Consider the following 14,408-nt stretch of genomic DNA (forward strand, 5'->3'; position numbering starts at 1 on the left):
TGTTAAGATTTTTTAAAAACTTAATTGTAAGTATTCCTTAGTTCTCTTAATGTGCTGTTACACCAGTGCTTCATCGTGGTATGGAGGGGACCCTGAATTTGCCAGGCTGGACCAGTTTCTGAGTGGTTAGAAGGGCTTGGAGGTCAGGCCCAGTGACAGACAGCAACAGGCCTGCCTAGGCCTGACCATCAGCAGAGGATCAGCTTCTGCTGAGTACAGAAGGCCCCTGACCCCAGAGAGGCTGGCCCCCAGTGATGAGTGATGACCTGTCTCTGAGCTTTAGAGGGCCTGCTGCTCGCCCATTGCCTTCAAGTCCCGAGGGAATGGTAACCATCAGGACAGTGGGTCTGATTAAGCTTACCCCGTTGCTCCAGACAGACTAGGCAGGAGCATTGTGGAAGGAGGGCTTCTTGGGTGTTTGATGCCAGGCCCCCCCCCCCCCGCATTGCCACAGGGAATTGTTTTGGGTTGTCTTTAGTGTCGTCCCACATACTGTTTTATTTTTCATTTGCTAGCTCCTCCGCCATGAGATGACTGACATTCACATAATGCTTTAAAGCTTGCAAAATACATTACCTTGTTTGAGCAGCCCTGTGAGGTTGGGGCCTTCCAGTATCATGCCCCCTTTTTATAGGCGAGGACTTGTAGGCTCGAAGAGCTCAGGAGATTTGCCCGTGATCACATTGCTAGTAAGTGTTCAAGGCGGGCGTTGAGCCCGGATCGTCCTGGTCCCTTGTGCTGCAAGGCTGCCGTGAACGAGGGCCGGAGGGAGGAGCTTCTCTTGTGCTGTCCACGGCACCCGCCAGGGGACTCGATCACAGTTTGATTCAAGAACAAAACCAGTTTTCTGTGGTCTTCCTGAAAGTGCTTCTAGGCAGTGTGTTTGTGCAGATTAAGGTAGGATGCAATGCCTGTCCTACAGACAGAACTTCGCCAGGCACACATTTCTAAAACTTTGGCATTTGTTTATGCCCCTAGGTGTCTATGCTTGGATTGGCATTAACTTTGTCCTCGGGCGATTTGAGCACATTGAAGATGGTGAGTGTGAGAGCTAAAATGATTAAATCAGGTCTGTTGGTTGGGAAATTATAATGATTTCTATTTAATAAAAAAAAAGGTGTTTTTTTTTTAATTTGGAGTTAGAATTTGTTTTAGCTAAACTTCTGACCCAGTTTTTACAAATAAACTTCTTGGTACATTTCCATATAGGAGTCACGTGGTTATTTAACTAACTAAATTAGACCGAATTATGGAGGAGGTTTGGCTTTTATCGGTAGGCCAATTTGACTATATCCACTTTAAATTAATCACGACTACAAAATGAGTCTCTTGACAAGACCCCAGGTCCAAGGGATAGTTTGTCCCAAGGAAGGTCTCCTGCCTGTTTTCCAGATGATGAGGCAGTGGTGGAAGTGAACGTTCCTGGGGGCGAGAGCCAAGCAGCTATTGTCCGCAAAAGGACAGCGGGTATTCTGGACATGGGCGGAGTGTCTACCCAGATAGCGTATGAAGTCCCCAAAAGTGTAAGCTTTGCCTCCTCACAGCAGGTTATTATCTGTACAGATTTCTTTCTGTTTGGTTTGATTTTCATTTAACATGTCTCCATCCATTTTTGTTTTGTTTTCTGAGTCTTAAAGCATCATTACTGTGCCTATTGGGGTGCTACCTCGCCAAACCCAGGAGAAAGGAGCCGGGAGGCGAACGAGGCTCATCTCAGCTCAGCTGTCTGGGTTTGGTCATTGAAGTCAGCTGGTTTGTTTTGCTAACCTTGATTAGCCCTTTACTTAGAGATGTCAAGGAATACTTGGTTTGGGTTTTGGGGCTCTTGGTGTTTTGGGGGGTTTTTTTGTCTTCAGTTATATTTTTTTCAACAGGTACTATAAAGCTTTTTTTTTTTCCAAATGCCATCATAAAACAAGTCATGATAAATTTAATCCAATAATATGAATGGGAAAGACTTGTATTGGTTGTGCCTTAGACAACTTCTTGCTTTCTCAGAAAAGTCTTAGGGTTTACATCAGGGCCTGAGAAAGTCTTAATTTGTGGTTTATGACATCTTTCCACTCTGTTTACATCCTTTGGAGCTCTCTTGGTCCCTGCTTGCTGTTTTCCCATTAGGCAGCAAAATGGCAGGGTCTTGGAGAGCGCACTGGCCAGAAATGAGGAAACCTGTCTTTGTGTTCAGATCTGTAGCTGCATTGCTACACAGCTTGACGGCTAGATTTCTCTGACTATTAATGAGGAGAGCTTAGGTTATCTTTTCTTAGAACAGAACCCGTAAAATGCTTTGAGCTTCTTGAGTGAAAGGCGCCAGAGAAATCTAGGTGTCACAAGGTGGCCCTTCCCCATCCCTCGCCAGGAGTTATCTGTTTTGAGACTATAAACCTGTGTGTGTGTGTGTGTGTGTGTGTGTACACATGCACATATATGTATATCTAGATATATGTACACACACACACACACACACACACACATCTCCCTCTCTCTCAGCCCATGGTTCCCATGGTAGCAGCTGGCCAGGGCTCCTGAGGCACTGCTTCCTGCATTTGATGCTAGACGGTAGCTCTGTGAACCATGAAGCCTGAAGCATCACCCTGGGGAGGGAAGACAGTCTGAGGGCCTTTTGTTCTAAAGGGATATTTCCTTCAGAGCAAAGAATAAAAAACAAACTAAACATTAGATGCTTTGTCTTGGTTTGTTATGCTTGGTGGTAAGATTTTTTTTATCCTTGTGCTTCCAGGAAGAAGTAGCCAAAAATTTGCTTGCTGAATTTAACCTGGGCTGTGATGTTCATCGAACTGAGCATGTATACAGAGTATACGTAGCCACCTTCCTTGGCTTTGGTGGCAATGCAGCCCGGCAGAGGTATGAAGACAGCATATTTGCCAACACCATGCTAAAGAACAGGTATGAGACTCTGTGCCTAGCACTGGCTTCAGACCCAGGAACCTGGCTCTTTGGTCGTGAAAAAATAGCCAGACAAAAGAGGAAGGCTCAATTAACACAATGGATATAAGGGGGTGGGGGGAGTGGTATGTGTGTGTGAGAGAGTGTGTGAGAATGTATGTGTATGTGAGTGTGTGTGAATGTGTGTGCGTGTGTGTGTGTATGAGAATGTGTGTGTATATGTATGTGTGAGTGTGAGAATGTATGGGGGTGTGTGTGTATGAGAATGTGTGTGTGTGTGTGTGTGTATGAGAATGTGTGTGTGAGAATGTATGTTTATGTGAGAGTGAGAATGTATGAGTGTGTGAGTGTGAGAATGTATGGGTGTGTGTGTGTGTGTGTGTATGAGAATGTGTGTGAGAATGTATGTTTATGTGAGAGTGAGAATGTATGTATGAGTGTGTGTGTGTATGCGTGAGGGAGTGAGAGAGAGAGTGTGACTGTGTGTGAGGGGGTGTGGGTATGTGTCAGAACTGTAGTTTTATTTCTGTGGAGCCTCCACCTCCGGCATATGTCTGGGGCTGTGTTTGGAGGCCAGCATGTGGTCACCAGGCAGGCCGTGGTCAGATTCCCTGCAGTTGTTGATCTGCTGCTTGTCTGTGTGCTCTGCTCTCCGTCTCCCTCCCCCACCCATGTCCCCCAGCCCTCAGGGGCAGCTGTTGATGTCAGCTCCAAGGGATTCTCTTAGTTGACACAGGAAATTGTGGGTGTTCAGTTGGTTAAGATCCTCTCCTGTGCCCTTCCAAAGCCAAAGGAGATCAGCATGCGCGTCCTCCCGGTACATTCTCAGATTGCATTTCTGTGCATCAGTCCCATTGATGATTAAAGTCCCTGAGGGCAGGCGCACCGTGTGATCGGAAGCGCACAGGAGAGCGTCCCGTGGCCTTTTCAGCCCGCTGGTGTTATCTGTTGGTTATGGAGCTTGACTGCTGTTAATTACCAATGTAGTAAAGATGTTGCAGAAAGTCAGTCTAAGTCAGCACGAGTCTGTAATTACCAGTAGGCTTAGGTGAGATACCTCAGAGCTGTGGAGAAGGATACATTCCAACAAAGGGCAGAGAGATCCAGAGGACTCAGAAGAATTGGCAAACTTGGCTTGTTTGAAGGTCCCGAAAGGTGATTTGGTGTGTTTGGTGAATGGGCCAGTGGTACTCTTTAATTTAGATGTAGGGCAGCTGAAGTTATATGTGGTGTATAGTGGTTTGGTTTGGTTTGGGGCTGAATGTTGTACTTTGTTACTTGGACGGATAGGGGATCTTCTTGAAGTGGCAATGCCTTCCAGCATTGCTGGCAGCAACCCATCCACACTGTGATTCTTATGCAGGGCCTCCCATAAATCCTCCCCCAAGGGTAATGTGAAATATTCAGATTGACATTTGTGAACGCTTCTTAACAATTTCCTCTGCGTTTATAAGTGGCCAGAAGGGACAAGGAGCAGATGTAAGAAGAGCCAGATTTACTGGTGTTAGCGGCTCAGCTCTGAAGTTGCCCAGAGATTTGATTACTAGTTATGGACCAAATGTCACCGGTGTGTGGGGTAGTGAAACACTGAGCCTGAAGTTCTGGATTGACGCCAGCCCTTTCCTTCACTAGCTGTTTTGTCAGACATGCATCTGCATATGTGGAGATAACAATGCTCACACAGTGCCTGGCACATAGGAAATGCTTAATAAATGCATTTTCGTTCATTGATTCCAGTCATTTCCAGGAAAACTTGTTGTCAGACTTAGAGCACTGTGTAATGTGAATTTTAACTCTTTTCTGTAATTGTGCAGATTTCATCGTTGATGTTTCTTTTTTACAGGCTCCTGAGTAAGCAGACGGGTCTAACTTCTGACACTCCGTATCTGGACCCTTGCCTACCCTTAGACATTCACGATGAAATTCAGCAGAATGGGCAGACCATGTACCTCCGGGGCACTGGAGACTTCACCCTATGCCGGAAGACTCTGCAGCCTTTCATGAACAAAACAAATGAGACCCAGACCTCCCTCAGCGGGGTCTATCAGCCTCCGATTCACTTTGACAACAGCGAATTCTATGGCTTTTCAGAATTCTACTATTGCACTGAGGATGTGTTAAGAATGGGGGGAGATTACAATGCTGCTAAGTTTAGTAAAGCTGCCAAGGTAATGGATTTAGAAGGGCCTGTTCCTTGTATTCTGAGAGCCAGCCAGCCAGCATGGGCTGCTGCTGCTGGGGCAGGTCTGTGGGGAGGGGGCTGTGAAGCTCGGGGGAGGACCTAGCGGGAAGCAAGAAAGAGTATGCTTCATTTTAGCCTGGGATGCTTCTGGGGCCTTCTGAGGGAGCCAAAACCCAGTTCAGAGAGGCTGGTTTTATACTATACAGTACACTCCTTAGCCAGGTTCCAAGAGTTCGTTGAAGAGAGGGCTCGTAGGCAGGCTTTGGGTGTATGGTGTAGGTTTTGGGGGCAAATGTCAGCTGAGTCTTTCTAATGGATTTCCTTTAGGATTATTGTGCAACAAAGTGGTCCATCTTGCGGGAACGCTTTGACCAGGGACTTTATGCGTCTCATGCTGACCTCCATAGGCTGAAGTGAGTAGAGAAGCCCAGGTTTAAATAGGCAGAGCATTTTCATGTTGGGGATAAATTCAGTCCCCCCTCCACATCAGGAAGGATTGCTTGGAATGAGAGGGGCCTGGCTGGGTCGGGAGTGAGGCCTGCTCATTGGAGACATTGTGCAGGAGCTCAGTGCTTCCTTACCAGGGATGTGTGTGTGGACGGCCTCCATCGGGACACAGGCAGGAGCTGATCTGGGGGGTGGCTTGTTGAACCACACTGAGTGAGAACATCTCTGTCGTACAGATAAACAGTCCAGAGAGCTTTGGATTTCATCGTTTAACAGAGCTGACGAGGCCTTTGGGTTTCTGAGCCTGCCTGGCTGCCTGGCAGAGTGCTAACCTGGCTCCTCGCAGTTTGCTTCCTGTCTCTGATAAACCAATCCAACGTAATCTTGTTTCTTCTTTTGACTCGCAGGTATCAGTGCTTTAAATCCGCCTGGATGTATGAGGTGTTTCACAGAGGCTTCTCATTTCCAGTTAACTATAGCAATTTAAAGACGGCCTTGCAGGTTTACGACAAGGAAGTGCAGTGGACGCTGGGAGCAATCCTCTACAGAACCCGGTTTTTACCTTTGAGGTAGGCACGTAATTGAGATGTGGGAAGACTGCTTCTCTGCCGTTAGGTTGAGAACACAAAGAAAAAACTGTTTCTTGGGAAGTGTTCTTGCAGCATCTGGAGATCACAGGTTCGCAGGGTGGCCTATGATGCGTCTGTAAGTGGCTGGCCCTGGGCAGGCTTGAGCAGTGGACTTCTTCCCCTCCTGCCAGCTACCTCGCACCTGTCATGTTGCTTTCCACGCTCACTCTCAGCTCTCTGCTAGCTATCCACAGTCTCTTGCTAAGGTGTCTATACATCTGCCAACAAGCCCCCTTTCCCTTGGGATGGGAGGTGAGTGAGCTCAGTCTGACCAATCAGCTGGGCAGCTCTAGGCTTCATTAGTCTGGGGAACTGTTCTGGGCCCCAGGACAGCTCAGGCCTCCAAGATTGCCCTACCCTGGGGAGACTCAGGAGCCCAACTGCAGCTCCATTCTCCCCCCCTACCAACTTTACCTGGGTTCTCTGCCTCCCTTCTTCACCATTCACCTCTGCTTCCTGTCACATCAGAGGTTCCCTGACTGCCCTGAGTAAATAGACCAACCTACATCTGTCCCCCCTTGTTCTGTGTGGTCCCAGGGAGAGCAATGGGCAGCCCCACCTGACCACTTATTCCTGTAGTCCCAGGGCTCACTCCCACTGACGCAAATGAGAGCTGGTGACAGCTTCTGCTAATTAGAGCCTGGCGTAGTGCAGAAGACCTAGGAGTCGGGAATGACCCAGGTTCAGATGCCATCCCTGACAGTCGACCAGCCATTAGTAAGCATCTGCTGTGTATCACATAGTGTGCTGGGAAGGTAGAGACAGATGTGAAATCTGTCCCTGCCCTCAAAGAGCTTACCATCTGGGGGAAGACAGTGTAAACATGTCTGGTGCCAACATCAGAGAGAGGAGGTGAGGGATGGTTGGCGGGGGCAGCCTCCTGGAAGAGATGGAGTCAGGGCGAGGACGTGGGTAAACTAGAGAGTGTCGAGAGGAGGGCAGCCAGGATGGGGACGAGACGAGGATCAGAAGGAGGGAGACTGAGGAGAAGACTTGAGGGACAGAAGCTGCCTTCAAGTATCTGAAGGGCTGTCATGTGGCTGACACTGATGCAGCATCACCACAAAGGTTGTGTGACCTTAGACTTGACCTTTGCAGTGGAATCCCAAAGAAGCATGGCGGAGAGGGACAGGGCCAGCCCCAGGGGAGAAGCTCCCTAGCCAGAGCAGACAGCAGGTGGGGCTGGGGCACAGGGCTTCCTCATTCCCACCGCCCCACACTGTTTTCCACGAATGATTCCCAAAGTCCAGAAACCCTTCTGTGTTTAATGCTCACTTTATATCAAGAGATTTCTATTCCCTTATTCCCGTTCTTGGTCTTTTGACAAAAGTGCTTGATACTTACTAGTTCCTTGAGTATAGAGGTGAGTGGGAGGGACTGCCCTTTGTGGCCTTCCTGATCACCTTCTCCAGCCCTCAGGGTGACAGATAGGAGTCTGGGGTTCATGCAGAGGCTGCCACCTTCATTCCACGAACCAGGGCCTAGAAAATAGGCTGCTCTTCCCCCAGCTCCTCCCCATAGCTCTGTCTTGAGGGCCTACAGCTGATTCCCTGGGGGCCCAGGTTTTGGGCTTCCCTACTCTGCCCCCATGGCCTCCATGTTCTAACCTCATTGTATTCCGCTCATCTTTCACCTTGCTGGTGCCTTGAAACTACATCTCTTGGCTGGGTCAGTCTTTGATACAGCAATCTCTTCCACTCTCCATGTTCTGTTGCTGTAACCCTTTGAAGCTTGGCCAGGCCCACACCCCCTAAGCTGGGCCTCCTCGTTCTGAGGCTGTGCTCCCCAGAATAACAAGGACTTTTGTTCTGAATCTCTGGCCCTAGCTCCCAGAGTGGGGCTTCGCGAAGTTCCAGAACACTCAGGAAAGCCAAGGGCCTACAAACCACCCCTTTGGTTTTATTTCCTCAGGGGCCCTTCCCACTGTGGCCCCTTTTCTCAGGAGTGGATATCTCAGATTACATGCTGTTAGTGTGATTAAGAAGGCCTAAATTCAAGAGCGTGTGTGGTGCAGTAGATAGAGCCTTGGACCTGGAGTCAGAAGGACCTCAGTTTGAATCTGGCCTTAGACATTTAACTAGCTGTGTGACCCTGGGGAGGTCACTTTGCCACTGCTTCAGTTTCCTCAGCTGCAAAATGGGAGTAATAATGGCACCTGCTGACCAGCACCAAGTGAGATAATAATCATAAAGCACTTAGCTCGGAGCCTGGCACATAGTAGATCCTATATAAATGTTGTTGTTATTATTATTAATAATTGTTGTGATATTCACTTTCTTTTTCTCCGCCTCTCCCAGGCTTCCCAAATTGGGCAGAGACATTTCACCACAGTAGTAATGGAGAGTGTGCAGAGCAGTCTGTGCAGGGCGTCCCCTTGAGGAGGGTGATGTAAGCTTTAGTATGCCCATTTTAAAAGTAAGCAACAGGCTCAGAATGTGAAAGGATTTGCCCAGGCTCACACACGTGGTCAAGAGGATTGGTGTCGTGGTGGTGCTGACAATAGCAGCATGTTTCATGATTTGAAGGTGTGTGAAGTGCTTCATGTACATGTGCTCTGGGTCCTCTTGACGCCCCAGTCAGTGCCCTTTCTGCTGCAGTCTGCCACCCCCTTTCACCCTCTGCCTCAAGTAAAACCAAGTGTCCAGTTCTGTTTTTTATCGGAGCTGAGCAGAAAATGCTTGGTTGGTACTGTGGGATTCTTCATTGTTGGCTTCCTGCATACTCTCAGATGCCCTCAGGGATCATTTCTTCATGATGCTGTTTTTTTCAGACTCTGGGTGGAGTTGCAGGTCTTTAAGATCTTTACAGAATAAGTTAATTGGGTGATTTAACCTTACTCTTCTCTTTCCCTTGATGATGATTCCTGGTTTTTTTCGCCTCCATTTTGGCAGAGACATCCAGCAGGAGAACTTCCGGGCCAGCCACGCTCACTGGCGAGGCTTCTCCTTCGTCTACAATCACTACCTGTTCTCTGCCTGCTTCCTGGTCGTCCTCTTATCCATTCTGCTCTATCTGCTGCGGCTTCGGCGGATTCACCGGCGCATGCCGTGGAGTAGCTCGGCGGCCTCCCTCTGGATGGAGGAAGGACTTCCGCCCCAGAAGATGGCTGGAGCCTTGTGAGCCAGGGCATAAGTGAGGGCCCGGGGAGACTGGGAAAAGAAAAAGCCATTTTTGCCTCAGGGGTTCTTCTCATTTCTCCCTCTTTTTTTCTCCCAGTTTGGTCCCTTCAAATAACAACAAAACAATTTTTAAAAGACCTGCCTTCCGGGCAGTGTGGTGTTCACTTATTTTTGGAAACTGCTGAGGGATGGGAAATATGCTTGGTATTTGGTGATAGAACATCCCAGGCAGAAGTTCTTGGGGGTCTCCTTTTTAAACAGTTGTTAACGTGAAAGCACTTTCATATTTGGGACAGGGGTGGGGCTGAGAGGAGGCCCTCAGAATGAAGAGGACTCCCGCTGCTGCCACTGAAGAGGAGCTCTGCGGAACTGCAGAGTCTGTGGACTGAAGTTCTCATTCCTCTTCCTTCCCTGGTAGAATGAGCTCTCCAGCCCAGCCAGGGAAATGGTGTTTCTTCTGTATTTTTTTTTCAGGCTCTCTGCTCTGAGATTTCATTGAAAATGTTTCAAAATCCTGAGCCACCCAAATAGAGGACAGACCAGGGTGGGGTTGACAGGCTTTAAAAGCAGTATCGAAGAGACCTATAAAATGTGAAATGTGGATTTGCTCCCTGTGTATGTGGTGTGTGTGCGTGTGCGCACGCGTGCATGTCTCTGTGTGCGCATGTGTGCCTGCGTGTGCATGTCTCTGTGTAAGCGCACGCATGTGCGTGCATGCACATGCCTATACAATGTGTGCATACAAAATGACAGTGAATTTGAGTGAGGATAAAGAAAAGCTGCCTCTTCCCAGCTAGGATTCTTCTTAAAAGCAAAAAAAAAAAAAAGACCAATTCAAGAATTCTCTTGCTTCGTTTGTGTTGAGAGAAATCCCCTCAGTGAGAAGCTGCCTCTTTCACTGGGGCCCACAGCACCTTTCTCCTTCCTGCTTCGTGTCCCAGGAGCCTTTGGAGCACCTGACACTCTGCAGAGTGAGATGGCCAATAACAGGGATCTGGGTACTTAGAGCGCTCCTCTGTTTGTTTGTCTGGTTTCTTTGGCCTGGGTCATTCTTTTTTCTAGTTTTCCTCCTTCAAATTGATGCCCTGAGACTTGACTAAAGGGGGCACTCCCAAGAACTGTGTTTTTGTAGATGGGAAACATCAGCGGGGATGGGGGGAGCGTCCCTCTGTCATAATGAGGCTGCACCAGCAGAGCACCTGTAAAAGCCCAGACGAGAGGTGAAACAAATGTTATGCATTGGCTTAGAGTGATGAGCCCACGGTTCAGACGCTTCAAGCATTCTGAGGAAAAATAATATTTTAAGGAAGACCAGGTTAAAAGCCCGGTGGTGTGGGGTGCATTCCCAGCCAGAGTTCTGGTTGTGGAGGCTTTGAGTGTTGGAGACGGCTCGTATGGCCTCGCGGTGAGGTTTGGTCACTGCCTGGAGTGAGGAGCCTGCTCTCTCTGCTGTTCGTTGCCGCTGTCCTGGGGAGGTCTGTCAGCAGTCAGCACGTCTCAACTGTCGAGGTTGTCGCTGGTTTTTCTTCTCCAGGAATTTGAAGTAGACCGCAAGGATGGAATTTGCCCATCGGGCTGTTTGCCCAGCAGTTTGATAACACTCTTAAGTCAGATTTCCTTCAATACTCTGTTGTCAAAAACACTACACTATGATGAAATATTGCAGAGGACAAAGTCTTCCCTTCCTGATACAAATTCTCCAAAAATGGAAGTCCCCAAAATGTAAGCTACCCCTTGGTGATTGCCAGGACAGTGCATACCAGAGAGAACTCGGGTACTTCCCCATGGTACCTTTAGATCTGGCTTCTGAAATACGGCCGCACCTTCGGCCCCTAGGGCGCAGCCGTCCTGGGCAGGGAGCAGTGGGATGAGCCCAGCAAATTAGAAAGAAGGCGGTCCCCAGAGCTGGGGCTGAGGCTAATCATTCCACCTATACCAGTAAAGACAGTGTTCTTCCTACCGTGAAGAAGGAATAATTGTACAGGACTCTGGGTCCACAGCAACAGCCAAATCTAGATGCAGCTGCAGCCCGCCTGCTTTTTGGTGTGGGTTGTGTCTGTACCCTGGGGCCACCGTGCCGTGCAATGCACTTACCCGGTGAAAGCTGAGCTGGAGCTTTCAGGCCCTTTAACTACCAACACCCTGGCCGGGCAGGCTTCCAAACTGAACATGGCTTGTATTGGAGTCTCCCTTTATCAGGAAGGTTCCAGGTGGAGCATCTGAGCTTCGTATAGATCCAGCAGAGGGTGGAAACTTGGGCCCCAGTCAGCCATCATTCCAGCTCCCTCCTCCTCCCCTTCAGAGGTGACCGGGAAGACCGCTGAGATGCCAGACCTAGATGTTATTTCCTCCTGGGTTTCATTACCTAATTTTGCTTCTTGGTAGTTTTCAAGATAAATTTTCTAAGAAGCCAGAAAGCAAATAGCAAAAAGTGATTTATTTACTTCTAGTGAATTTTTTAAAAAATCAAATGGAATATTGTGATTAGAAATTTTGTTATCAATTCATTTGTGCCAAATAGGAAATAACATTACATTCCAATGTTTTTCAGCATTACAGGTAAAAGCAATGCTCATTGCCTTCCGTGAGCCTAACTCAAATTGCAAAAAATCGTTTTGTTCGTTAAATCATTCATTATGTCTAACTGATCCAAGGCTAGTGAGTGTCACGCTACAAGTCCCTGCTGTGGTTTATTTATGACCTTTTAGGGTCATTGGGCTATTAGCAAGCATTTTGAGTTCGTGATCCGCATATCTATGGGTTTTGCTATTTAAGAAATGTAATTTTCTTGTAGAAATTTCCTCCAACATTTCTTCACAGAAACCTGTGTCCTGTGTCCGGAAGACTGGTAGTGAGGCCCTGTTTTGCAAACAGTAAAGGGCAGAGTTCAGTAGGAGGAGGATACCAGCCAAAGACTGGCCCGAACCTCAAAGAATGATGACCCATTTTCAGTCCTGTTGAGAGCCCTTCAGGGAATGCAGCTTCTGAAGCCATGGTGAGAGGGTTTGGTTTGTTTTCAGACCCTGGGTGAGGCATTGTGAAAGGTTTTACAACAAGCTGAGCTGGACATCGGAATGTGGCAACAGATTTATAAAGCGATGAGATGACATTTTTTCCCTCTGACCTGATGGCTATGGTGTACTTAACATTTCAAAATCAAGCCCACGTAAAACAGCTTAGGGCACAAGGAGCATCACTGAGGAGACTAGGTGACAAAAATGGGTTTTCAAAACATTTCTAAGAAACAACTCCCAGCTCTGTGTGGTGGTAGCGTTCAATGCCATGGAAGTACATTAGGTGTTTGGCTGTGGCTTGGGACATTTGGTGCCAATGTTGCCTTCTTGTGATTACAAATGATGTGACTAATGAAGGAGAATTCTGGAACCTGTTGCTGAAATAACAAGGTTTTTACTGCTGGGAATTGCAAAAAAGGAGGGAACGTGTTTAAATTAACCTTGCTCTTTATCAAGTTGATTTTTCTTTTCAAAATTGGTAATCCTTGTTTTGGAAGTCTTTGAGGTGGGCAATGCCCATCAAATCCTTGTATTGGCCCGCACGATTGGACACTGATGGATACTGAGAATAAAGTAGAAATTCATGACATTACGTATGGTCTGGGTGTGGTCTGGAATCCTGGTTAGGTGGGAGAGATTTGGCTGGGTAGCTTGAAACTCATTAAAACGAATAGTTTTCATTGACAGTTAACTTACCTATTTTCCAGTTAAGTAGAGCTCAAATTCATGAACAGAACCCTGGGAATTCCACACATATCCTGTATCTTTGACTTGGGATGGGATATAAGCAACTGCAGCCCTGTGCATATGGCCCATTAGGTCCTGGAGGTTTTATAGATAGAGTAGGGTATGGAAATTAAATATTCCCAAAGGAGAAATTCAAAGCATGCTTGCTACTCTTCTCTAAATAGCAGTAACAAACAACGTACATAAAGATAATTCTACATGAAAGTTATTTGAAGGTTCCAATTCATTCCAAGCATAAGACAGAAGAAGGCCATCCTTTTTTGAATACCCAAAGGTGTTAAATTCATCACAGTTTCATAAGCAAAACATTCAAGCTTCTAGTCTTTTATCATAAATGCTGCCTAGTAAGTGATGATACTTCCTTGGTTTTACTCTGTACTTCTCTTTTAAGATATGGTGCTTAAAGCTACATTTAGTTACATAGCATCCCTAAGGGTGGCAGGAGGGGGAAGGGGCAGGGAAGTGTTTCCCTATTTTCAGGGATGAAACATGACCAGAATAGTGCCTGTAAGAAATAGTCAAGTTGAGACTGAACCCAGATCACAAAATGAGGAGTTTAGATTAAGTGACCTATGAGATACTTTCCAATTCTAAACCTCAAAAAACTCTGAAACTGTTTATTCTCCTTAAGTGTTGATTCCACTAGAGATGATTCTCATTTTCCATATATTCATGAATAATATATATGTGTGTGTATAGATGTGTATGCATATACACACATAGGCATCCAGGGGTGCAGTGAGTAAAGCACCAGGGCTGGAGTCAGGAAGACCTGAGTTCAGATGTGGCCGCAGACACTGACTAGCTGTGTGACTGAGCAAGTCACTTAACCCTGTCTGCCTCAGTTTGCTCACCTGTCAAATGAGCTGGAGAAGGAAACGGCAAACCACTACAATATTTTTGCCAACAAAATGCCAAAATGCGGTCATGGAGAGTCAGACATGACTGAAATGACTGAACACCAACTACACACACACATATATATATATATATATATATATATATATATATATATCTCCATGTGTATGTTTTATGTATGGTTTAACATCCAGTATAATTCAAGGAAGACTTCCTAGCAGACCAGCTCTTTCTGGTCCTGTAGTATAAAAGATGAAGGAGATACAGGCTGGTGAGTGTTGGAGAGGATCAAGGTAGACAAGATGGCGAGCTCTGCTGACATTCCCCTCCAAACAACTTTAACAACTCCAATTGAATTCAGGAACAAAATAAGCCGAGAAGGAAGAGGTAGAGGGAGGGTGGCTTGGGGAGAGGAAAAAGAAGGTACTTGGCTGTGGACTGCTCCAGAGTCAATTCTAATCCTGTTGGTGTCACAAAGAGCTGGAGTGTTCAAATATAACTTGTT

The 14,408-nt window shown here is 47.0% G+C and overlaps 1 protein-coding gene across 5 annotated transcripts in view; it reads left to right on the forward strand.

The window, feature by feature from the left end:
- ENTPD4 (ectonucleoside triphosphate diphosphohydrolase 4) overlaps window positions 1-12,890 on the forward strand; it is a 31,836-nt gene extending 18,946 nt beyond the window's left edge. For 3 of the 5 annotated variants that reach the window (XM_021001026.2, XM_078149240.1, XM_021001028.2), the window contains 7 exons: window positions 979-1,038; window positions 1,393-1,547; window positions 2,741-2,907; window positions 4,751-5,075; window positions 5,417-5,502; window positions 5,944-6,105; window positions 9,057-12,890. In XM_021001026.2, the coding sequence (XP_020856685.1) occupies window positions 979-1,038; window positions 1,393-1,547; window positions 2,741-2,907; window positions 4,751-5,075; window positions 5,417-5,502; window positions 5,944-6,105; window positions 9,057-9,285 (1,184 nt within the window). In that variant the 3' untranslated portion in view covers window positions 9,286-12,890. Of the gene's footprint in view, window positions 1-978; window positions 1,039-1,392; window positions 1,548-2,740; window positions 2,908-4,750; window positions 5,076-5,416; window positions 5,503-5,943; window positions 6,106-8,462; window positions 8,691-9,056 lie in introns of all 5 variants that reach the window. The other 2 variants (XR_002327277.2, XM_078149241.1) reach the window with 2 other exon arrangements.
- The last annotated feature ends 1,518 nt before the right edge of the window (window positions 12,891-14,408 follow it).

This window comes from Phascolarctos cinereus, unplaced genomic scaffold, assembly GCF_003287225.1.
Source record: "Phascolarctos cinereus isolate Bilbo 61053 unplaced genomic scaffold, phaCin_HiC Scaffold_2;HRSCAF=192, whole genome shotgun sequence".
In the NCBI taxonomy this organism is placed as follows: domain Eukaryota; kingdom Metazoa; phylum Chordata; class Mammalia; order Diprotodontia; family Phascolarctidae; genus Phascolarctos; species Phascolarctos cinereus.